Raw genomic sequence first — 25468 nt, forward strand, 5'->3', positions numbered from 1 at the left:
CATAGCATAATACTGATGTCTACCCTAAAGACCAAGTAGACTTACCCTTTATGGAAATGGGCTGGAAGAGGGCCCATTTCTCTTAGGGTGTCTACACTCACCAATAACATCCATCATCAAGTTTTTAGTAGTCATACTGACTGCAGATGAATATATATAGCATTTGTCCAGGAGAAATGACACAGACTGCTTTAAAAAGCTTCCTATAAAGTAATACTGTTCAAAATAATTAGTTCTTCTGAAAACGTGTGACACTGAATCCATGGCAGGATTAGTCTCATGAGTGCTCAAGAAAAAATGATTTAATTAAGTGCATGTGTTAAAACATTTAAGAGCTCACATAATATGGAATTTTGTGAAGAAGGGAAATATCTGCTCATATAAACTTCAATTAAACTGTGACTGTACGCCCCTAATTCAATGATCAGAATTTCTTAGCCAATGATCTCACATATTTGCAGCTACCTCATAATAAACTGAGGCAACTCGTTAGTTATGAGCCATTGACAAAGAGGTAGGAGATTACTCGATGAATGCTTAGGACTGACACCTGACTTGCTGTTGATGGATTGGGTCATGCCACAGTCCACCGATCCCAGAGGGCCTGTTTGGGACTCCATATGTTACCGTAAACTTACGGTACCTCAGCAAGAGTGCTCTTGTTGCCATAATTTCATGCCAGGAAATGTTGACTCATGGCATGTGTGCTAAGCGACCAAACTCTAAAAACTGTGCAAGTTAGTCCGGGAACAAATTGCAAGAAGCCGAAAAATCCATAAACTTAAAAACAAACAAACAAATGAAAAAACCCTAACCGACAATGAGTCCCTTGCATTCATAGAGATGCACCTCTTTGGTCTCACCTTGCCCTGATGTCATTACAGTCCCTATGGTGTGACTGTCACAGCCCCTGGCGTTGAATCAGTCCTTCAGAAACATGCTTGTCCAGAGCTACTTGCATAAGTAAAGTGGAGAGCGCAGAAAAGAGAGAAACACAGAAAATACAGGAAGGGAAATGAAAAGGTAGGCCAGCATGTGGCCACGAAGGGAGAGAGTCAAGAAAAGAAAACACGGGACGCACGAGCTAAGCTGGTGAGAAACGGCCCACTCCCTCACTTCTTCCTCCCGCCATCCCTGTGTAGTAATATGCACCCAGAACTTGCTTTCTACTGGCATAGGCAGTAAATGTTTTCTACCGTGTTGTCAGTAGTCTACTGTGTTTCGTCCCAACAACAACCGCTGTGAGGTAGGGTCGGGTGTCACCATTCACACCTGGGCCCTGGGGCTCGGAGCGTCAAGTCTAGCACACCGAGTCCAGCTTTGAACCCAAGTCTGTCTGACACCAAAGTCCAAGATCATAATTCCATCACTAAAAATCCTAAAATTTATACAGATTTCTAAAAGTTTTATAAAATTTATAAAAATCCTAAAAGTCACTAAAACTTATAAAGCACAAATATGGGAGAAAAATCACAAGACTAGTGACAAGATGAGTGATAGAGCATGATCTCATCGTGGAAATAAGCTACAAAGCAACACACAGGATGTACTTGATTATCAGTGATTATTTCCTTTTCCAAGTACCTATCCTAGAAGGCTGTATGTTTAAATCTGTGACAGTGTACTGGCCAATGTCTTTGAGGTGTACCAGCTTTAAAAATGTTTTTAGAATTAGGGGTGCTTTGGTGGCTCAGTCGGTTAAGCATCTGACTTCAGCTCAGGTCATGATCTCATGGTTTGTGAGTTCAAGCCTTGCACTGGGCTCTGTGCAGCTACATTTCTTTAATTTCATAAATAGAATAAAAACATTAAAGTGTCAAAATTGACCACCCGTTTTATTAAAAAAGGTTTTTTAAAAAAACGTTTACTTATTTTTGAGAGAGAAAGAGAGAGAGTGTGAGAGAGAACAGCAGGGGAGGGATAGAGAGTGAGGGAGAGAGAGAGTATCCCAAGCAGGCTGACAGCAGAGAGCCCAACCTGGGGCTTAATCTCATGAACCATGAGATCATGACCTGAGCAGAAGCCAGATGCTTAACCAACTGAGCCACCCAGGTGCCCCAATTTTATTAAAAATATTTAAGTCCAAATGACTTTGTTCCTAAAACATCAAATTCAACCTTAAATTCCAAAGACCTGATGTAACCAATGACATGCTGAAGAACACATGTCAGGGTCTGAAAGAGGTGCCCCATCTTATTGAAATAAGAAGATAGCTTACCAAGGTGACTGACTACTTTGAAAAGGACAGTCCTTTGGATTTATACTTTTGGTATATTCATATAATCAGTCACTGCTTTCTAGTTTCAACCTGTGCAAAACAAGAAAATGAGGACAATAGAGGCACCTGGGTGGCTCAGTCAGTTAAGCTTATGACTCTTGATCTTGGCTTAGATCATGGTCTCACGGTTCATGAGATAAAGCCCCACTCTCGGCTCTGTGCTCACAGCATGGAGCCTGTTTAAGATAGTTTCTCTCCCTCTCTCTCTGCCTCTCCCCTGCTTGCACGTTTTCTCTTTGACTCTAAAAAAAAAAAAAAAAGGAAAAGAAAAGAAGATGAGGACGCTATAAGAGAAATACGTAAGAGAAAGAAAAAACGAAACTATCAATTACCACTTGACTTTCCAGTGCTGACCTAGATACAATTACACACCTAAAATTCATCTCACAGAGGAAGAGTAAGTACTGGATGATCTCAGGCTCTTCTATGTACTCACCTTCTCCCCCACCAAACACAAACCTCTAAGGAAAATTCTGGCCATATGCTGTTGTATGTTTCTTCTTTTCTCTTTTATTCCTTCTACTCCCGGAGCATATTATGCCAACTGAGGTAATGAGGAAACCAAAATGGGGAATTTGCACCAAAAAGGGCAAAGAGTTATTTGTTTAAGAAAAAGAAAAAGGACAGAGTCAAAAGTGAAGAATGGGAATGCGAGGCTGAGGGGGGGACAGACAGGAAGAGATAAGTCCAAGTGGCTGATGGGCAGAGAAACTTCGGTGGGGAATTAAGAGGTTAGGGTGCACAGAGGAGGCACGAGGTAGCTTCCAGAAGAGGGAGTTATAGGGAATGGGAAAGGACACTTCAAAAAGTGCTGGTGAGGGTGACAAATTTTGGGTATTCTTTAAAGTTTTATAGAAGATACTAGTAAAGGTTGGAATTACAGGCACACTTGGGAGATATTTTGAGTTCGGTTCCAGACTGCTGCAATAAAGCAAGTATCACAAGCAAGCACGTCAAATGGCTTTTTTTTTGTTTGTTTTCCTTGCATATATAAGTTATATTTACACCGTACTATAGTCAATTAAGTATGCAATAGCATTATGTCTTTAAAATAAAAATATTTTATTGGTACAAAATGTTAACTATTATCTGAGCTTTCAGCAAGTCTTAATCACTGAGCACAGATCACCTTACTAAATATAATAATAATGAAAAAGTTGAAAATATTGTGAGAATTGCCAAAATGTGACACAGAGACATGAAGTGAGCAAATTTCATGGGGGAAAAATGGTGCTGATAGATTTACTCGACCAAGCGTTGCCAGCAATCTTAAATTTATAAATAACACGGTATCTATGACATGCAATAAAGCCAAGTGCCATAAAAGAAGGTATGCCTGTATTTTAAATTTCTTTTGGTTGTGGAATTGTGCTTCCTTGAGTGCAACACAAGACTGGGCCATGAGGGGCTCTTGATTTATGCAGGTTATACTTGTGTAACATTTAGAGCAGGTGCTCTTAACGCTGGACTTGTGGGAGGGCTTTGGGTTGTTTAGAAATCCTCATAATTGTATGCAGTTTTTGTGGTCATGTGTCTGTGTATAGTTTGAAATGATGAGAACCTTCATGCTCAGCTTTGATCGGGTTCTTAAAGAATTCATGATTTAAAAAAAAAAATGAACAGACTGCCATTGGCAAGAGAGAAGGCATAATCTGAGGACAAAGAGCCAAGTAAAGTAACATAACTTCAGAATATACTGGTTTACTAATTGTACTGCAAAAGCTTAAGAGGCTAGTCCAAATCCGTGTATTTTGTCAAAGATACTGATGTATTCATTTGCCATCTCCCTCTTCTCTTTCTCCTCCCCTTAAATTCCTCTCCTGATTTCCTTGATTTGAAAACACATTCAGTGTTTTTTATTTGTTTGTTTTCTTCAAAACCAAACTACGTGTGTGCTAAAGAAAGTGGGGGAAAGGGCCACTGGTATTAGGGGGGACTAAAGAATGGTGGGGAAAATCAGAGTTAAACTCACATGCAAATCAGCCATCTACTATAGTTTGAGAAAGGCATCAAGATGAGTCCCAAAACAAGGGAAAGCACAGCAAATAGGAATGAGTTTTGGGACATCAAACTGGCTACCATGTCCCATCGAGGTACACAGGAAGCCATTTTTAGTTACTACTCTCCTATTGAAAGGGTTAATGTATCACCCCAGTTACAGACATTGTAACACAATGCATCACAGCTTAGATGCCAAGTTATACTAAATGGACAAACATTTAAATTATGGAGGGCAAAGAGCACCAACGAGAAGACTGAGAACCAAGAAAAACCTGCCACTGCTTTGCTAAGTTTGTTCAAACCACCTACTCAAGTGTTTTATTCAAACCCAAATGGGAGGCACCGAGTGGCTCCCAAGTCTTTCAAACATGCCTTCCTCCTTCATCCGCCTCTTTTCTCCTGGCAGAGCAGCGCCCACAAGAATGCACCGTTATCTTACTCGAGACTAAAAATTCAACTTCGTGTCTTAGGAGAAGGCCATCAGCAAATCCTAATCTCCAGGGTTCTATGAGCAGAGTACCAGGCATGCCGAGGGCATTTGTTAGGTGGCTTTTGAGCAAGTGAGTAGCCAAATGAATAATGAGCAGACATCTTTCACTGCCTGCTGCCACCGTGGTGACATTAGAGGCGGCCCTGGGCATGGGAGAGCAGGCACCGCCTCAGAGTGGCTGGAGCCTTACAGGGTGATGCTCTCCCCAGAGGTCTGGTGAGGTCAGGAGGCACTGCCTCTTGAAGGAACCTACCGAGAAGGTAGGGGGTAAGAGAGCGTCGTAGACAGAAATCATGCTCCGCCCTCCAAAGATGGCGGCGGCCTAATCCCCAGCACCTGTGAACACTGAAGGAGTATTAAGGCTGCAGCTGGAATAGACGTTGCTAATCACTGAAACCCAGATGGGGAGATTTTCCCGGATTATCTAGGGGAGTCCAAAGTAATCACTAGGTCTTCAGAGGAAGAGCAGGGGCAAAAGCAAGGGCCAGAGTGACGCACAACATGGACCTGACCGGCTGTCGCTGTCCGGGAAGATGGAGGAAGTGCTTCGAGCCAAGGACTGTGGGCAACTTGTAAAAAGTGTAAAAGGCAAGAAAATGGATCCTCTCCTAGAGACTACGGAGTGAAAACAGGCTGCCCACACTTCAAAACTCGTCTTGAACTTCTGACCTCCAGAATTTAAGATAATAAAATTATGTTGTTTCCAGCTACTAAGCTTGTGGAAGGCTTGATGCAACAGCCGTATGGTACGGAGGGTCCGTGAAGAGCAGGGAGGGACTAAGAGGCTGGAAGACTGGCTTTGTCATTACTAGCTATGGGACTTTAGGGAGGTCACTTAATGGCTCCGAGGCTTTGGTTGTCTCATCGTTATAGTGGGTGAAAACTAGCCACCTTATCAGGCTACTTCCAGTGTTAATTGGGATCACATATTTGAGTGGCCCAGCTCCTGGGCTGTCACAATGTGGGTGCTCATCATCGCTCTCTCTTTCCCTCTTCTCCCCTACCCTTCACAGCCACCGGGTACCAGGATGCAGTGCAAGGATCACTAAGGAAGAGAAAAAAAAGAAAGGATACAATGAATGGAGATAAAGAGTCAATCTCGCAGGGTCTAGGATGGGGAGTCCACACCACTCACCGCTGCTGGGGTGGGGCACCCATTCTGTGGTCTCTTTAGGGTTTCATAAAATGAGGGTTTGAAGGGCTTTATCATTTGTTTGGCAGAAAGGAGGTACAAAAGGAAGGGGATAGAGTGTGAGGAATAGGAGACGTTTGGGGGTGGAACAGAAGAGAGAGAGAGGAAGAAAAGAAAAGAAACATAGGGTGGGACCCAGGCTGGAAGAAGATATGGGTGGGCTCTCCCCATTATGGGGACTACACTTCTGAAGAGAACTTCAAAACAAGTTGGCTGTTCCTCTTTCTTTTTTGTCCCTCCCCCGACAGAATCCTACCCTTCGTTTATGCACACAGCAGACCACAGCCATGCACACACACCCATGAGCATGTTGAAGGTAGATTGTGGGTCTGGGACAGCAGGGGGACAGGTGCCTACATTTATGCCAGATTTCCAAGGTTATGATGGACCTTTGAAAAGCACTGGAGAAATGTTCTCTTGAGAACAACAACTAAAAACTAGTTAAATCCTATTATGTCTCTGGATCTGTCATTCAGATTCCTTTTTCTAAGGTGGTATGGGAGAGTATCTTTCTCTCTCTCACTCTCTGTCTCTCTCTCTCATCTATCTATCTATCTATCTATCTATCTATCTATCTATCTATCTATCTATCTTCCTACCTATCTACCTATTGTCTATTTCACAATGTAGGCAAGATATCTGCCATAAATGACAATGTTATGCTCTGTAGAATAACACTCAGGGGTACTAGGAGAAGGTTACAAAGAGTGGAAAATGCAAAGTTCTAAGTTTAAATGCGACGGCTTACTCCCTTTCAGACTGCAGCCAACGCAGATTCCATGACACAGAGCTGTAAACGCACTGGGACAATTTCAAGAGAGAGTATCCAAATTGTAATGAAAATCATTGCTATGGCTTGGATGTACTTTGTATTCAGATATTTTTTTATTAAGTTTTGTGATATTGCACAACTTTGAATAGGTCATCTTGTGGTTAGGACACATCTATTTCTATTAACACATTAAATTTGAAGAAATAAGGTGATTTTAACCCATCTTTTCAGTTGATTAAATTATTTTGCAGAAATCACAAGAAGAAACTCACAAAATATTGTTTCTTTTAAAGGGATATTTATAAATTGCAAAATGACTCGCTGTGTAATATATCTAGCTTCAAATTATACTGACAAGATGACTTCCCTTTCTTCTTTTTCAAGCCAATCTAAAATTGAATTAAGTATCACTTAAAGACATTAGCTATTGAGATCTTTCAATGCTTTTAGAAGGAAAGAGCAAAGTCTTCTAAAGTGACCATGATCTGTTTAAGTAAATATTTTCCCTAAAGGTTCACTGTATAATTGAACTTGAGATGACACGGGTAAACACACAGACATGCTGCAACATTTTAGGAAGTAATTTACCATTTCCTCTGATTTTGTCTAGCTCTTTCAGATGTACACATTCTGCTGCAATTTCTCACAGTACCGCTTCTTCTAGAGGCTTCCCAATGTGGGTAGCCAATCGTGCTGATAAATTGGTTAATTGACAGGCTCGGAAATCTTGGGGGTGGGGGAGGGAAGACAAGTCACTGCTTTTCTCCTTCTGACTTTTGCTCCACTATCCCCAAATGGCTTTACAACTGAGTTTACAGGTCAAAAGATTTTTTTTTCTACAAATACTCACAAACTTCTGTTGGGATATGCAGAGGTTTTCGCAAAAGTCAACATTTACTTAGTGTAAAGAGCTTGAGGTCTGGGCCACTAGAGTGGTCACCATACTGATCCAACCCTGAAAACCAGCTCGAGTGGCTGAATTATACAGGTATTCATCTTTGTGCCCCAAAGAAGCCTGCTCGCGGCAGTCAAAACCAAAGTGGGAACTTAATAAAATTGAAAACTGTGGTAACGAAATACACTTACAAGGTTAATCTAACATACTGCAAAAAATTGGGGAGGTTAAAGTGGTTTCTATATAACCACAGTACTGATTTAGAAAAAAACCAGAGAAACAGCTGCATTTTGATACATGACCTGCCTTGCTCAAATAGGAAACCCCAGATTTTCAGGGTGCATCAGTCTTGAGATGCTAGCCTTTGAACATAAGTCCGGGGGAAATCGTATGCATCGCTTATTGGGAAATAACGGGCTAAAAAGACCTGTAGAAGTTCACAGTCACGTATGAGGGAAACACGTATTTGCCTCAGAGATCACATTGTTCATTTCTTTTACTGCAGAGAGGCAAAGATGAGAAAAAGTAGTCAGTTCTGCTGACCCAGTCAGTTTTGAATTTAAGAAAATTGTGACCTTACCCCTGGGTTCTCCAATTACCTGGGAATGTCTCCATTTCTGGCACTTGGTGGCAACTGGCTGAGGCAGACCTGGCAGAACGCTTTCCAGCTGCTGGAAGATGAGCTCCTGCACGTCCTCGGTGCTGTGCTCCAAGTATGTAACTCCGAACGGGACAGTGGTGTGAACCACCAGGGAAGGTCCGACTTCTGAGGACTCTGGTAGAAGAGGGACACAAAGACACACCTTAAAGATGGTAACATGCAAGTGTCTGTCAGCATTGCAAACCAGAGTTAAGAGAAAAATCATAATAATCAGATAATAGAAAGAAACAGATTCTAATCTACGACCACAAAATGAGGCTCTCTCTGAAATTCAAACTCAAACTTCTCTGAAAAGAACAGAGTTATGATGTTATTATTTAATTTAATTTTATTTTAAGTTTATTTACTTTTGAGAGAGAGAGAGAGAGAGAGCACACGCCTGCACAAGTTGGGGGGAGGGGCAGAGAGAGCGGGAGAGAGAGAATCCCAATCAGGCTCCACACTCTCATCGCAGAGGCTGACACAGGGCTTGATCTCACAAACCATGAGATCATGACCCGAGCTGAAATCAAGAGTCAGACGCTTACCCGACTGAGGCCCCCAGCCCTCTCCCCCCAACGTATTTTAAAGAACACATTTTTAAGTCTTACTAAAGAACTGGAAGGAAGGAGAAGAACATCTAGTAAGTTCTGCCTTGGGTAGAATCAAATTTGTCATTGTGTTCATCTTCTCTCATCTGCTAAATTAGAAGGTCTCCAGGGCAAGAGCTGTTTCTTATTGATATAGCTTATGTTCTTCTTAAATTCTGAGAACAAAGTAGATGTCCAGTAAATATTCATTCATTTTATGTTTAATGGGTTGCAAAATATTTTGTTGAAATTATATTAAAATACAATATCTTAGTGATGCCCAGGTGGCTCAGTGGGTTGAGAGTCCAACTTCAGCTCAGGTCATGATCTCACAGTCCATGGGTTCGAGCCCCACATCAGGCTCTGTGCTGACAGCTAGCTCAGATCCTGAAGCTGCTTCAGATTCTGTGTCTCTCTCTTTCTCTGCCCCTCCCCGGCTTGTGCTCCGTCTCTCTCATTCTCTCAAAAATAAATACACGTTAAACAAAATAAAATTAAATTTAAAAGTAAAATAAAATAAAATATCTTTACCACTTAAAAAACTCAACCTTCTCTCTAAATATGGGCCTGACCTCATAATATTCTTCATAGCATTAAGAGAACAAGCTCCCTTGTTCATAACATGGAGCTACTTTCCAATTTTGTTTGCCATTGAATTTTTTTTGCTATATTTTCATAATTTCAAAAAATGTACATCTGCTTTGTACCTTTCACTCTTTCATAGAATATAGAAAATCGAGTGAAGTTTTAAGCTTAAAACAGAGTGGTCAAGGCATTAAAAAATATAGTTTTGGCAGGAGCACTAAGGGTTCTCCTATTATTATTATTTGTTTAAGTCACGCAGAAGAGAAAGCTGGGAGGAAAATAATAGATCTGAGATGCATAAAAATAATATTAAGATATTTGGTGCTTGCCCCACCCTTTGCCAACATAAAATATTAATGTGTAGAAGGGACTGATGGGGGTTGGCAAGCCCGATTCTGAAAATTCTAATTTAGGATTATAAAGGATAAGACGACCTATTGGAGGTTGGTTTGTACAGTTTCACACATTAAAAAAAAACCCTGTTGAACAACATAAGCCCCTTGCTTGCTATAGGCCCATTTACTCTCTTTACTTTTCAAGGTTGTTGTTTTGTTTCCTGTAAAATCGGAATGGTAGCACATATTGCACAGGTCTGCAGTGGGGACTATATAACATAATGTGTGTGAAGTGCTCAGCACAATTTCTGGTATAGAGTAGGCACTTAATAAATGTGAGCTATGAGACTAGAAGCAATAAACCAGATATATACAAAAGAAAAGGTTCTCTGGTGTTGCCCAAATGGTGGGTGTGCATTACTTTTTTAGGTACTTCATTTTTTCCCACTGCTCTGAGAATACTGGATTATGAATTTTACAGCAAAACACAAGGAAAAGGAGTCCCAAAATATGTTGTAAGCCTTTTAAAGTGAAGTGGGTGCTCCTAAATGTTTTTATATGTAAGAGGCGGGACAGCTGGTTTGGAATCTGTGCAGGAAATACAGGGGCATGGAGACTGGCCACTGTTTTCACAAGGGGGGGACCAAGGATTGCAAAGCCTCAGGGCCTGTCATGAGGCTCTGGGCTGGGTCAGTCGGCAGAGTTTGGGACTCTTTCTTTTTTTATAAATTAAAAAAATTTTTATAATGTTTATTTATTTTTGAGAGAGAGAAAACACAAGTGGACAAGAGGGGCAGAGAGAGAGAGAGAGACACAGAATGTGAAGCAGACTTCAGGCTCGCCCGATGTGGGGCATGAACCCACACATCGTGAGATCATGACCTGAGCCAGAGTCGGAGGCTCAACTGACTAAGCCACCCAGGCGTCTCGAGCTTGGGACTTTTAATCTCAGGGGTTGTAAATTTAAGCCCCACGTTTGGCGTAGAGATTACCTAAAAATAAAACCTTAAAAAAAAAAATCCTGTCACCCATATTGCCTCAGAGAATGTTATTTATGTGACTAGGTAATAGATTCAGAAAGGCTTGCTCAACAACGGGGTGTCAATACCACCCCTCTTCCGTAAGGTACCCAATCTTCCCAGAGACAGAGAAAGCTTCTGGGTGGACATTCTAAGGCACAAGAGTTGGGGTTCTGAGCTGGCTCATCGATGGCAGGCTTCAAAGGAGAGTGAAGGGCTAGCTGCGTGCTGAGAAGCTGGAGGTGCGCTGACCCAGCTATTTGTTCTAGGGGGGACTTGAAAAATTACCAAGGGCAGTGGTGGTGTGTTCCCAGGCTCCTCCCACTTAGCCATCCAGGACAAGAAGAAAGGTAAAAAAGGAAATTTAAGACCAAGATGCAACGATTCTCACACGGCAATGAGAGAACAACCTGGCTTCTTGGTTTTATTGGAATCAGACTAAAATTTTTGAGAATTTAGATTAAAATCTGAATAGCTACAACCTAACACAACAGATTTTAAGCGAAGGCTCCCTCAACCCCCAAATGAAATGGTATTTGTAGAAGCTGAAGTCCCAAAATACAAAGCTGAAGTCCAAAAATACAAACAGCCAACCAGAGTTTCAACACAACGAAGGTTTGGAAATAGAGCATGGTAAAGAGCCACAAATATGGTTCATTATTCCTTGGTCACTGGGAAGCCAATGTTATCTTCCCCTTTCTTCTCTTTATTCAGTTTTACAAGCACAGCTCTTTGCTTTTGGCATATTAAACATAAGTCCACAGCAAGGTGACAACTATTTGTGTACACTGGAAGATCGATGGCTTTTGTCCGAAGAGAAGTTCTTGAACCCAAGCATCCTAACAGCCCGGTGGTCCTGGACAACTTAATCTCTCAGGCTTCACCTTCTTACATCAGTTAAAAGGGAGCAATACTACTTACCTTATAAGGCTGTCACAAGGATTAAATGGGTTAGGACGCATACAAATCCTTCTGCAAATATGAAGTACTACACTGATGGAACGCATCCCCACACAATATTCTTGTTCTGACCTGTCTCTAGTGTACTAAAAGCAGTTTTAGAAAGAGATAACGGAGTTAGCTTCTCTCAAAGCAGGAAGATTGATTATTATACCAATAGTATATCAAAACAGTGCCAGACTATTCCTAGATATAGGCACAGCAGTGTTGAGATTTTATTTTTATTGTGGTAAAATATACATAACATAAAACGTATCATTTAACATATTTTAAGTATACAGTGGTCTCGCCTTAAGTACTCCCACGTTGTCCTGTAACCATCACTGCCATCCGGACCCATTGCTTTTTAATCTCTCCATATAAACTGTATACCCATTAATCACTGACCCCTACTTCCGCCTTCCCCCAGCCCTTATCAACCACCATATCTATCTCTCTCTATGAATCTGACTACTTGAAGGACCTCATATAAATGGAATTATGTAATATTTGTCCTTTTATGACTGGTTTATTTCATTTAGCATGATGTCTTTCCGGTTCATCCATGTTGTAGCAGGGCATCAGAATTTCCCTCCTTTTGAAGGCTGCATAATATTCCAGTGTGTGGAAGGACTACATTCTGTTTATGAATCCATCTGTCAATGCATTCTTCCGCCTTTTGGCTACTGTGAATAATGCTGCTATGAACATAGGTGTGCACACACCTCTTTGAGGACCTGCATTCACTTCTTCTGGATGCATATCTGGAGGTGGAATGGCTGGTTCATATCGTAATGCGGTGTTTAAATTTTTGAGGAATCCCTGTATCAATTTCCCACCATTTCTTCGTTCCCACCAGCAATGCCAGAAAGGTTCTAATTTCTCCATATCCTCAGCACTTGTTATTTTATGTGTTATAACAGCCATTAGTCTACAGTTTTGAGTGGGGGTCAAGACTTGAACGGTTGGTAACAGCAGCAGGAGCCTCAGTAGTAGCAGCAAAGCAGCATTACCATCTTTGTTGATAGAACATTGAGCTCCAGAAGTTCTTGAGTGAAACACTTATAATCAAAGCTCTAGAAGTCCCCTGCTCTCCAAACAGAAAGAGAAACTTGTCTTGAAAGAGTACATGAGCTGCCTCGGATTCATGGTCATAGGAGTCATAAAAATAACCACTAACAGGTTAAATATGCTTAAAGACCTGATGCTACTTATAATAAAACACATTTTTAAAGCAAATCCTAACTCAATTGTGTTAAGTCAGAGAATGTGATCCTAATGATACTCTAAGATCTCTTGAATGGCTTCATACATAGTCTGTTTTCATTAAGTGTTATCTGGGTGCTTGAATAGAAATTTTTAGCTGTTGAATTAAGTTTTACTAAGTCCATTAGAACAATCTTATCAACTGTGTGCTTCTAATCAACTAAATTCTTATGAATTCTCTGCTTGATCAATTACTGAAAGAGGTATATTAAAAATCTGTCCTGAATATGATATAATTTCCAATTTCTACTTTTACTTCTGACATTGTTTGCTTTATATTGAAGCTATGTTACCAGTTTCTGGCTATTTCCCTGTAGCTTGTAACAAGATGTTGTGAACATCTTTACATTTAGGAAAGCCTTGAAGTTTATTTTCTGTTTTTTATTTGTTTCACCTTTCCAACATTTCTTTGTTTCTTTTTAAAATTAAGGAGCGCTTGGGTGGCTTACTCAGTTAAGTGTCCAACTTTCGCTTGGGTCATGATCTCGTGGTTCGTGGGTTCGAGCCCCACGTCGGGCTCTGTGCTGACTGCCAGCTCAGAGCCTGGAGACTATTTCAGAGTCTGTGACTCCCTCTCTCTCTGACCTTCCCCTGCTCACGCTGTCTCTCTCTCTCCTAGAAATAAATAAAAATATTTTTAAAAAATGTTAAAAGAAGTTTCTTTTAAAAAAATAAATAAATAAAATTAAATTAAAAAAAAATGTTTTTAGAGCCGCCTGGGTGGCTCAGTCAGTTAAGCATCCAACTTCAGCTCAGGTCATGATCTCACGGTTTGTGGGTTTGAGCCCCAGATCAGGCTCTGTGCTGACAGCTCGGAACTTGGAGCATGCTTCAGATTCTGTGTCTTCCTCTCTCTCTGCCCTTCTCCTGCTCATGCTCTGTCTCTCTCAAAAATAAATAAACATTAAAAATAAATAAATAAATAAATAAATAAATAAAAATTTTGCCTTCTTTTTGATTAAGCCACTTTTACTCCCATTCCATTTTCCGTCCTTACCAGTTTGGAAATTACATCCTTGGTTTCTGTTTTTAGGGATTACCCATAGACTTAAGCATTCATATTAAAGTCAAAAGTTAATTTCTTTACCTTTCTTCAGAATAATATGAGAAACTTCGAGTACTTTAATTCTGATTTTATATGCTTTTTTTTTTTTTGGTACAGAATTCACTTATTCAGTTTTGTTTTAATACATTCAATATTTGTTTATATTTATCCATCTACAGCTTCCTTCTAGATTTCACATCTTGTCTCCAGGGTCATTTTCCTTTTCCCAAGTTGTATCTCAAGTTGAAGTTCCTAAATGAGGTTCTGTTGAAGGCTTTTGCTGTCCTAAAAATGTTTATGTGACGTTCATTTGCAAAAGATGGTTTTCCTTGGCATGTAATAATAGATTAAAAATATCTTCTCTCAGCACTTGAAAGATATTGTGCATATAGGTTAGCTTTTACTGATGCTGTTACGAAGTCGAGTCTTAATTTGATTGTAGGTCATCTGTGGGTAATTTCTCTTTTATGTTTGGATGTTTCTATTGTTTTCTCTTTGCCTTTGGGGTTCTGCAGTTTCAATTGGTTATCTTGAGGTGTGAGTTTTGTTTTGCTTACCTCTTTTGCATCTGAGTTTTCTGAATCTTAAGACTCATGTTTTGGAAATTAATTTTGGAAATAATTGAGCTGGTTGCTCTGCCCTTCTCTCTAGTCTGTCTTCATGGAACTCAGGTTAGAGATAGAGCAGGTGGTCGGATTCTGTCTTCATGTGTCTCGGTCTCTTTCTAATATTTTCTGTCTCTGTCTCCGGGCTCGATTCTATGTGATTTCTTCTGATTTATCTTTCAGTTTACTGTTCTCCCTTTATCTGTGTTTATTCTCATGTTTACTTTGTCCCTTGAATTTCAAATTTAAATTATTTTCTTCTTCCTTAGTAAACATTTTTCAGATCTGCATGATCAATTTGGATTGTTTCTTTCTCTCTAGTCACACTATCAATACTCTTTTTATTTCTTTAAACATAGTCAGTGTAGTCTATTGTGTGATTGTTCCGAAATCTGCAGTCTTTTATGAGTTTGATTCCTCTCTTTGTTGTTTGGGATAACTATTGCCTTATGCTCATGATGATGTTTTCCCCGTGTGTTCGTGATATCTTTTTTTTTTTCCCCTGTTACGAGCCTAAAGTTCCAGGCAACTTTATCTGAGAAATTCTCAGAGGCCTATGTTTAAAAAGTGTCCATTTGGAGATTTACTTTTCTTTCTGCCAGATGCCCTGGGAGCAATACTGCCCATGACTACTGTAACTAGATTTCTGGAATATACTGGCAGAATGATTTCTGGCACCAAATCTGTCTGAGGGTGGATAAGTGGTTTGGCATCTCAGGGGAGACATTTCTTTCTTTCATTTTCNCCTCCCTCCCTCCCTCCCTTCCTTCCTTTTCTCTCTCTCTCTGTCTCTGTCTGTCTGTCTGTCTGTCTTTCTTTCTTTTTATCCTGCCCCACTCAAGGACAGGCAAGCATCCACACTGTTTTCTTCCACCAGATAACATATATCAGATACAAAGTTCTTTAAGGCCAGAAAAGCGTACATGTCCATGGTGATAAACTTTTAAATCTTAAAGAAACAGATTTTTCTTGGAACACAAATGTTATCAAAATTATCTCAACATAAAAGAAATTGGTATAAACCCAAATCCATAAAAGAAATTGAAAACACACTCAATAAATGAAATAAAAAAGTGACTTCAGGATCTGGTTGCTTTCCTTGTGATTTGTTTAAAATTGTCAAGCTCGTATAAGGTTTATTACAGACATACACATCACATTTACACATATAACTATAAACAGAGCTGCAAACAATTTTTCTGTTAATATGAATAGGTATATTTTTTCAAATCAGTATGTATAAGTAAGAAAACCATGATAACCTTAATATAATTAAAGGCATTGGGACACCTGGGGTGGCTCAAGTCTGTTAAGCATCTGACTCCTAATTTTGGTTCAGGTCATGATCTCACGGTCTGTGAGTTCAAGCCCTGTGCCAGGCTGTGCTGACTACACGGAGACTGCTTGGGATTCTCTCTCCCTCTTTCTCTGCCCATCCCTGGCTCATGCTGACTCTCTCTCTTTCTCTCTCTCAAAGATAAGTTAAAAAACTAAAAAAAAAAAAAAAAGGCATTCATTAATATTTAATATCAATCATTGGAAAAAAGATTTAATATGAAAAAAAGTTTCTCAAAATCAGATAGAATATCTTGAGCTGATTGTTTATATCACAATTTACAGTGCAATAGTAGAGACTGTCACAGTAAAATCAGCATAAACCAAAGATTCCTAGTAACACCAGCATTGTAAAATTTTGCTCTGGTCAGTACATTACGAAAAAAAATAGAAATAAAATTTATAACTATTATGAAGAAAGAAAATCATATGATTGAAAACAATAGCGAAACCAACATAAAATCCATCAAATTAATTTAAAAGTTTTGATATTAAATTGATTTCCCTATATATCAGCAATAACTAGTAAGAAAAAGAAATGAATTCTACAAAAGTTTATTGGAAATTGAAAAATGATCATCTTCTTAAAAGAAAGCAATGAGAATAATTTTTTTTGAAAAAAATCAGTGAGTCAAGACTTATTTTGCCATATGTTTAAATACATTTTAAAGCCACAGCAATTAAAAATGCCTGGTCCTGGGGCACCTGGAGGGCTCATTCAGTTAAGTGTCTGAGGCTTGATTTCAGCTCAGGTCATGATCTCATGGTTCATGAGCTTGAGCCCCATGTAGGGCTCTGCGCTGACAGTATAGAGCCTGCTTAGAATTCTCTCTCTCCCTCTTTCTCTGCCCCTCCCCTGTTTGCTCTCTCACTCTCTCTCTCTCTCAAAATAAACTTTAAAAAAAGCCCAATCTTGACTAACAATAATAGTCAGTGAATCAAAATAGATATTTCTGGAAACAAATCCCAAAATATATTAAGTATTTAGTTGCTAACTAACTTAAAGGCATGGAGGAGGGTATACTTTTTATATGATGCTAGAAAATCAGGTGTATAGAAAATTAACTTAGATATTCCTCTCCCACGTCTGACCTAAATTGGTCACCATTTCTGCTTTCCTGCTTCCATCACCATATGAGAAATGCACACTCTTTGGTCACACATGAAGCTCAAACTCCTTGGGACACTTTCATCCAAGTAAAAATGCCAATAGAGACCTTTTCCATGTGATAAACCCTTTTTTTTTTTTTTTTTTGGCAGTATCTATCCAGGGACGGAAGTTGGGTCATCAAAGGACAGAAGTGTCAGGCCAGCTGTAGGCTCCATGTCCTACACAGAAAGAAGGGGCGTCACATACTATAGCTACAGGCTCAGAGCATCAAGAAATGGGTGGCAGCATTTCTTGAACTACTGACTCAGCTCACATGCATGTGGGTGCCTAGTGCAGTGCTCGCTGCTGCGGGAAGGAAACTGCTTGGAGGCCTTTCAGAAGCTGACGTCTTAACTGGGGGGAAGACACACAGGCTGGACAAGCAGCCAACCGTTACCTGCTAAAGGGTGTGGTGCTGACAGCGGGGGCGGGGGGGCGTGGAAATGCAGTTCAGCAGACAGACAGGTCCACGTGAAGAAGGGAACTGCACCGGAAGTAGAGGGTCATGACAGGTGCGGGTGGCTGCGGGCTGCCTCCTCGCCTCCCTCCTTCCTCCTGGTGGAAGGAATTGCTGAGAAGTCTCCCTCTCCCCACTCCAAGCGAAACTGGCTCAACCGCCCTTGTCCTCTGGCCAGAAACACTCTTATGACAAGTGAGCCTTACCGTGTGGTGCCAGGGCCCAGCAGATGCAACAGATGCTAAGCCGAGCACATCCCCAAGTCCAGCAGAACAATCCAACTCACCCTGATGATGAAAGAAAAAATGGGCGCCTGGGTGGCTCAGTCAGTTAAGCGTCTGACTTCACCTCAGGCCATGATCTCCTGGTTCGTGGGTTCGAGCCCCGCATCGGGTTCTGTGCTGACAGCTCGGAGCCTGGAGCCTGCTTCAGATTCTGTGTCTCCCTCTCTCTCTCTGCCCCTACCCCACTCATGTTCTGTCTCTCTCCTTCTCTCTCTAAAAAATAAACATTAAAAGAAAGACAGGGAGAGAGAAGGAGGGAAGGAAGGAAGGAAGGAGGGAAGGAAGGAAGGAAGGAGGGAAGAAAGGAAGGAAGGAAGGAGGAAAGGAAGGAGGGAAGGAAGGAGGGAAGGAGGGAAGGAAGGAGGGAAGGAGGGAAGGAAGGAGGGAAGGAGGGAAGGAAGGAGGGAAGGAGGGAAGGAAGGAGGGAAGGAGGGAAGGAAGGAGGGAAGGAGGGAAGGAAGGAGGGAAGGAGGGAAGGAAGGAGGGAAGGAGGGAAGGAAGGAGGGAAGGAGGGAAGGAAGGAGGGAAGGAGGGAAGGAAGGAGGGAAGGAGGGAAGGAAGGAGGGAAGGAGGGAAGGAAGGAGGGAAGGAGGGAAGGAAGGAGGGAAGGAGGGAAGGAAGGAGGGAAGGAGGGAAGGAAGGAGGGAAGGAGGGAAGGAAGGAGGGAAGGAGGGAAGGAAGGAGGGAAGGAGGGAAGGAAGGAGGGAAGGAGGGAAGGAAGGAGGGAAGGAGGGAAGGAAGGAGGGAAGGAGGGAAGGAAGGAAGGAAGGAAGGAAGGATGACAGACTAGCCAGGAAAGGGAAGGACGCAGAATGAGGAGAGAAAGGGAGACAGACAGACAGATGTGCCCTCCTGAGGCCTTTCTCCCTCTCTTCACCTTCCTGGCAGAGCCAATGCCAGAAGCACAGAGTGTCCACCGCATGGCCATCTGCCTCCTTGGCAGCGTGTCTGCCCCTCTGTGCACCCACTGCTGGCCCAGAATCACCAAGGAGGCTCTTGAAGAGGCACTCTTCAAGGGAACCACCTGCAGATTTTATTTGCTAATTTTTATAACAATAAAACCTGTTCTCATGTGTAGGTGAGAAAGGCCCAGATTCTTCTGGGAGCCCCCACTGGCATCCCCGGCAATTTCCTCACCTCCTGCTCAGGAGTCCACTGGTAGGTGACTTCACTGCCTCTGACTTCAACTGCACCAGTGATTTGGCAGTAAGTATTGATATCTGACTGATACAGTTTCATGGTTTTAACTGAAGAGGAAGATTCTGGAAGTAGAAACGGCTGAAATAACAGGAGGCCAGGCATGGAGAAAAGATGGTTTTACCCAAAGTCCTCCCTCTACTTATTTCATTGTTATCCTGTCATCTTTGAGGAGAAAATAGTTGTTTTATTACCCACCCTGGAGAAGGGGTCTGTATTAATTGATAATAGTAATTGTTTTAAATATCCAATGAAAACCAGTGAACAGGTCTGAATGCACAGCCTCATTTGGGAGACATGTATTTGGGAACTCAAGTATAGTAGTGCATTTCTTGTCCCCATTCCTGTAGAAGGTAGTACCTCACTCTTCCTAGGAAACTGTAGTCTATTCTCTGAGATTTACAGAAAATTCTGGAATGCTATTTCCCCACCTAAGGAACAAGATAAGTTTTACTTAGTATGAATGAATCAGAATGCCCCTGCTCCATTCTGATTGCACAGTAAGCAGTTGAAGGACATCAACTGAACTTTTAAGTATTTTTTAAAAGTTTATTTATTTATTTTGAGAGAGAGAGTGAAAGAGAGAAAGAAAATGCACAAGTGGGGGAGGGGCAGAGATGGAGGGAAAGAGAGAATGCTAGGCAGGCTCCTAGCTGCTTAGCACAAAATCCAATGCGGGGCTTGAACTCACAAATCGTGAGATCATGACCTGAGCCAAAATCAAAAGTCAGATGATTTATCGACTAAGCCACCCAGGTGCCCCTCAACTGAACTTTGGATCTTGAGTCAGAAACTCTGTCTCCCACTGTCTGGCTGTATGATGGATGTCAGGGTGGTCATAATGTCCCTATGATTCCTTAGGACTCATGTAACATATTAACAGTTATTAGGCAAAGCAAAGCAACAACAGTGAAATTTTTTGGACAAATAGATTTTTGAAATGCCTGTTTGAAACAAAACTAAGTAAGACTTCTTAGAGTCCCTAATATGATTATGTACAATATGATCCTTTAAAGGAAACACAGTAGAAAATTATTTTTGGTGGTTTAAAACTAGTTTTACTTAAATTAAAAAAATTGTAACAAACAAAAAGGTCCCTCATACACTGTGGAAGGGTATAAAGTGAAAAATAAATAAAAGCATTGCTTCTATCTCAGCCTGGCAGCCCCACTCCCCAGGGTAATGACTGCCAATAGTTTCTATGTATCTTTCTAGAATTTTCTACACACAAGACTGTGTATCTATCCTATTTATCTTTTTTTTCAATTTTTTGAGTTGATTTACTTATTTTGAGAGAATCAGAGACAGCACGAATTGGGGAGGGGCAGAGAGAGAGGGGCACAGAGAATCCCAAGCAGGCTCTGTGCTGCTAACCCAGAGCCCAATGTGGGGCACGAACCCATGAAACTGTGAGATCAGGGCCTGAGCTGAAACCAAGAGTTGGACACTTAACCAACTGAGCCACCTCAGGCACCCCTCTATTCCCCTCTTTAAAAGGAAATACACTTATTATACCTATTGCTCCTGAACTTGCTTTTGTTCATTTAACATATCTGGAATAGCTTTGTATCAGTTCATTTGGACCTACTTAATTTATTAGTATGTTATTAACCACGGTTTATTATTGGTCTTCCTTAGCCAGATATTTCTCTTCCTTTTTACCAGTTTCTGTAATAAGCAATGAAGGTCGTAATGAACACATTTATTTGTGTATCTTTGTTGCACTTATATGAGACTACTAGAATAAATTTCTAGCGACAAGATTGCTGAGTCAAAGAGTAAGCACATTTAGAATGATCTCAGATATAGCTAAAGGGTCGCCCAAAAGTATACTCTCCCTCAATAGTATAGAAGAGGTCTTGCTTCTCCATACTGTTATCAACACTAAGTTTTGCTAATCAACTAGGTTAAAGTATATCTTATTTATTTTCAGTTTTCAGTCAGTTACATGTGGATGGGGTATTTCTGCATATAAACTCAACTTGTACATTCTTTTCCTGCCTTTGTCTTCCCCTCCTGGTAAACATGGTGCCAACCTCAGGACTACTGGGTAGATGAAGTCCATGTAAAGTGCTAAATTCAGAGGTCAGTGTGCAGTTTGGAAGTCCTACCTATGGAGGGTGACTTGCTCCATTTCCGAGGGCTATGGTTACTGAGGTTTCTTTGTGCCTTCGCTCTTGCCTTGCACCTCACTGACGGGAAACCTAAATTTCAGAAGATGAAGCATCACAGGAGGAAAGCATGTCCTGGAATCACTGTATTTATCACTTTGTATTTCAATGGTCTATTTACTTGTCCATTTTCCCTCTAGACTGAAAGCTACCTGAACTTATGGATCCTGCCTTGTTTTACGTCTCTCATTCCTCCCTCAGGATCCGGCACAGTGAACCGTCCATATTTGTTGAAGATCTGGATGAAGAGAGGAATGAATGCAGGAACAGTTCTGCTGGGGGCATGGACAGGTAGAGAGAGCCTCGCTGTCTACTGAACAAACAGGATGGGTTCAGCCCTACTGGACAAAGTGGCAGCACATTTAGAATCTGACAGCACTGAATGCTCACAGCTTAACAATTATAGCTCTGGTTCCATATGTGACCCTAAGAAACTTTTCCATCCTTGAGTTGGAACTACTAGCTTTCAGAAAAACGAACACGCCTCTTAGTCTCTTCCCTTCTTTTGGTCTTTGACTTGTTTATTCTAGGCCTGTGGGTGTGCATTTTCCATGAGAGTCTTTGGGTGTTGGTGTATCTATGGATGTATGCATTTGCCTTTATTTAAATAAAGGATAGAAGGGAAGTTTTAAAACTGATACTCATGTGTGTTTGTAATCCTTGTTGTCCCAGGCTACATATGTTTGGACTTCTTATGTTTAGCAAGACACGCAGACATCTTCTAAACAATTCCGTATAAGATGACCATACTGATAGGCATTTAGTTAAATATAAACAAGTGTATAAAACCCCACACGATGAACTGAAAATAAAATGAGAATCCCCCTACAGTTCATACTTCCAATTTCAGAAGATGTTTCCCCACAGCCCCAGTATAAATAAATGTATACAAATTCAGGAAATAACCTCCCAGTAAACAATGGAAAATTGCTCACAGAAGAGTGTGTTCTGCCTTCTCCAGCCAGCTGAGAAAGTAAATGATAACATTTGCCAGTAATCCACGCTACTTGAAAACTAAACAGCATCTTGCCTATGTCCACAATACCTGTAAGTGCTGGGGGCTTGGAGATGGGGTTGGAAGGGTGGGAACAGGGACTGGGCTGGACCACTACCTATTAGAGAGGCATCCCCAAGCCCTGAGAGTAGAGGAGATGTAAGAAGGCAAATTTGAGGCAAATCTTCAAAGTCGACAAGGCTTTCTAGTAGACCAGGTGACCAGTGGAAAGTGCTGACTTACACTGAGGTGAGGGATGACCCCAGCGCTGGGTGTGGAAGCTAGATGGAGAGTACTACTAGTTCCAGGAAGAAAAAGTACACACTGCCTACACAAATTCACTTCCCTATTTCTTTTCCTATTGGACCGGCTTTGGGTCTTCTGAAAGGGCTCAAACCAGTTCACAAATGGTGAAGGTCTTCAACCTGGGGTCTACTTAATAGATTCAAGAAGCCCAGAATCTTAGAGAGAAGGCATGGTGAAAGATAGCCAAATATTCACCTCCAGGCCAGTTATGAGAATCACAGGAGTGAATGTCTATGTGGCGGACATCACCTGCTCAGCAGCTACTGGCTCTTCTGTGGCACTGTCACCCAAATTTTTGATTTAAGGGGTTGCACCTCCCCCACTTTCAGCCCCGACAAAGGTAGCCCAGGCAGAACTGACCAGTTAATCCATTCCGCCTGGTCACAATGATTGGTTCAGCAATGGGCACATACGCTGAGCCAATCAGGGCAATGAGGTTCAATTCCAGGGATACTGCTGAGCTTTTGGAAAATGGGCTCTCTTTTGGCCACTTGGCCCTGACATGCTTGGTACCACCTGGTAATTTACCATAAATGGATTTAAATCAGCAGAAGGTAGGGTCAAGAAATGGTCAGAAGCTAAGCCTTTATGACGTTGGTTGAATCAATCCAGACAGCTTTACTAGTTTTACAATTCTGCAGTTTGACACCTAGATTTTTCAGGAACAGTACTAATAAATTCCCCTTTTTTTGGCATGAGCCCTCTGAGTTGGGTTTTATGTCACTTGCAGTCTAAATGTGTGAAGCATCTATTATTCTGGCCGGCACATGTGTGCTTGCTCCCACAAATATCCCTTTCCTTTCCTTCTCTCCTCTCTTCCTACTTGCCTTTAATTTTACTCCCTATCTCCAGTATAGACAGGTTAGATTGTAGCAGTGTCTTTAAAAAGCTTGACCAATTAATTATGAAAAAATGCTTCATGGGCCATTCTTTCAAGATTCCTTCCAGCTTTGATTTTCTGTGAGTGTATCAAGTGGACATCCAGTGGGAGTGACAGTCACTCCCTGTTGTCACAATGGTAGAAATTCCTGGTCCCTGGAGACAAAAGCTAGGAATCTATAAGACCAAGGCGATGAACAGGTTTTCCTTCATCTGAGCTTTCTCAATCCCTGAGGATGCCCCAGATTTGAGGACCTTAACCTCCATCCCACTTTTGAGCCTTAAACACAATGAGCTAGTTTACAGTATGGTGAGAACAGGTGCCACATTGTTTAAGGAACTTTTGGTCCAGTAACAGCTCTGCCACGACACCTAGAACAGCTCTTGGCAATGCCACACATACTCGGTTCACACACTGAAATGGATACACAATCCTCAGGTGTCACAGCTCCGTGGAAAATCATGCGTAACTAACAGTAGCAAAGTGAATGGACCCAGAATTAAGAATATTTTGCTTTGTAGAGACATATGAAGTTGGATTCAAGTTTATTCTGAAAATAACATTACCCTTATTCACATGCAATTTGACAGGTATGATCTCGATGCGAAAGAACAGCAGGGCTCTCAGGATTCCTAAGAACTTGACTTGCTCCCATGAAGGGCATTGTGAGGGTGAATGTCGTTTGTCATGTGAGCAATGGTAGGAAAACTAGATTTCTAAGTTCTTGCATGTCTGGGACTTTCGATGGGGGCTGGTGCTGGCAGAGCTGGGACTGGACTGGGAGGGCTGTGGGCAGAGGTGTGCCCTTGAGGGTCTGGTAAGTGGGGGAGGGGAGCAAGTGAAACCTCAGATAATGCATTTGGTGTTATTATCTCATCTTTCAGAAACGAAATTTAAAAGCCACTGTTATTTTCAATAAGACAGAAAGTATAGATTGGAGAAGAATGTAAAAAATAAGAGTCTTATTTCCAGGTATCGATGAATCTCAGTGTGTGGGAAGGTGAGCGGCAGAGCTAGAGAAGTCTCTGTAGGGAGTTTTCCTCAGGTGCTCCAGGATAGAGATTTTTACTTTTATCAAAACAGTATGATTTAGAGACAAAGAAAGCTCAGGCTGAAGTGATGGTTTTACTTAATTTCTCTAAGCGTTCGCTTCCTCGTCTGTAAAGTAGGGATAATACAATTTACTTCACAGAGTTGTAGTAAAGATGAGATGCAATAAAACATGTCAGGCACTTAGCGCAGCTTAATAAAGATGACGGGCACGGGGTTTCCAGAGGTTGAACAACATTGTTCTGGTTTTCATTTCAGGTTTTAAAAATTTTCCAACTCCTGACGCAAGTTGTTCTAAATTCAGGCTATAGAAAACTTCCCTTTGCTTCTTACATAGAAACAAGTTGTAATGGAGGAAAACCCTGTTCTTATTTTTTTAATTAATTTTTTAAATGTTTATTTTTGAGAGAGAGAGAAAGACAGAGCATGAGCAGGGGAGGGGCAGAGAGAGAGGGAGACACAGAATCCAAAGCAGGAACCAGGCTCTGAGCTGTCATCACAGAGCCCGACATGGGACTCGAACTCACAAACCATGAGATCATGACCTGAGCCAAAGTCGGATGCCCAACAGACTGAGCCACCCAGGTGCCCCAAACATGTCCTTATTTGTAATTTAAGATCTAATCAGCACACACATAAGCTGATATATATGTATACACTGCGACAGCAAGACGGAAGGGGTAACTTAGGCTGTAAAGCAGACCCCTGGTGTCCCCCAAACCCAGATACACATTGGATACATCAGAGCTCAAAACTCATGTATTTCTACATCAGTAGGGCCTTAGATAATAGTTCCCCTACCCCCCTCCCTCATTCTCGGGGCTTGACTTTTCCAATCACATTTACTACTAAATTGGCAGCTCTGACTATCTTTTGAATAATTCTGACCTTTTCAGAGGAAACACTTTCTTAAAGCTTTCCGTTGGGGCAAACTAAGGAGGCAAGATTTCCAGATTCCACGGCAAAGAGAAATCCTTACAGATCAACAGAAT

General features: G+C 41.4%; 1 protein-coding gene across 1 annotated transcript in view; it reads right to left on the minus strand.

Annotated features, from left to right (window-relative positions):
- The window catches only part of LOC144224315 (renalase-like), a 59641-nt gene that overhangs the window by 13939 nt on the left and 20234 nt on the right, over positions 1-25468 (minus strand). The window contains exon 3 of the mRNA XM_077755233.1: positions 8228-8403. Within this exon, the coding sequence (XP_077611359.1) occupies positions 8228-8403 (176 nt within the window). The remainder of the gene's footprint in view (positions 1-8227; positions 8404-25468) is intronic.

The sequence above is a fragment of the Crocuta crocuta genome, unplaced genomic scaffold (genome assembly GCF_008692635.1).
Source record: "Crocuta crocuta isolate KB4526 unplaced genomic scaffold, BGI_CrCroc_1.0 scaffold2, whole genome shotgun sequence".
Taxonomy (NCBI): Eukaryota; Metazoa; Chordata; class Mammalia; order Carnivora; family Hyaenidae; genus Crocuta; species Crocuta crocuta.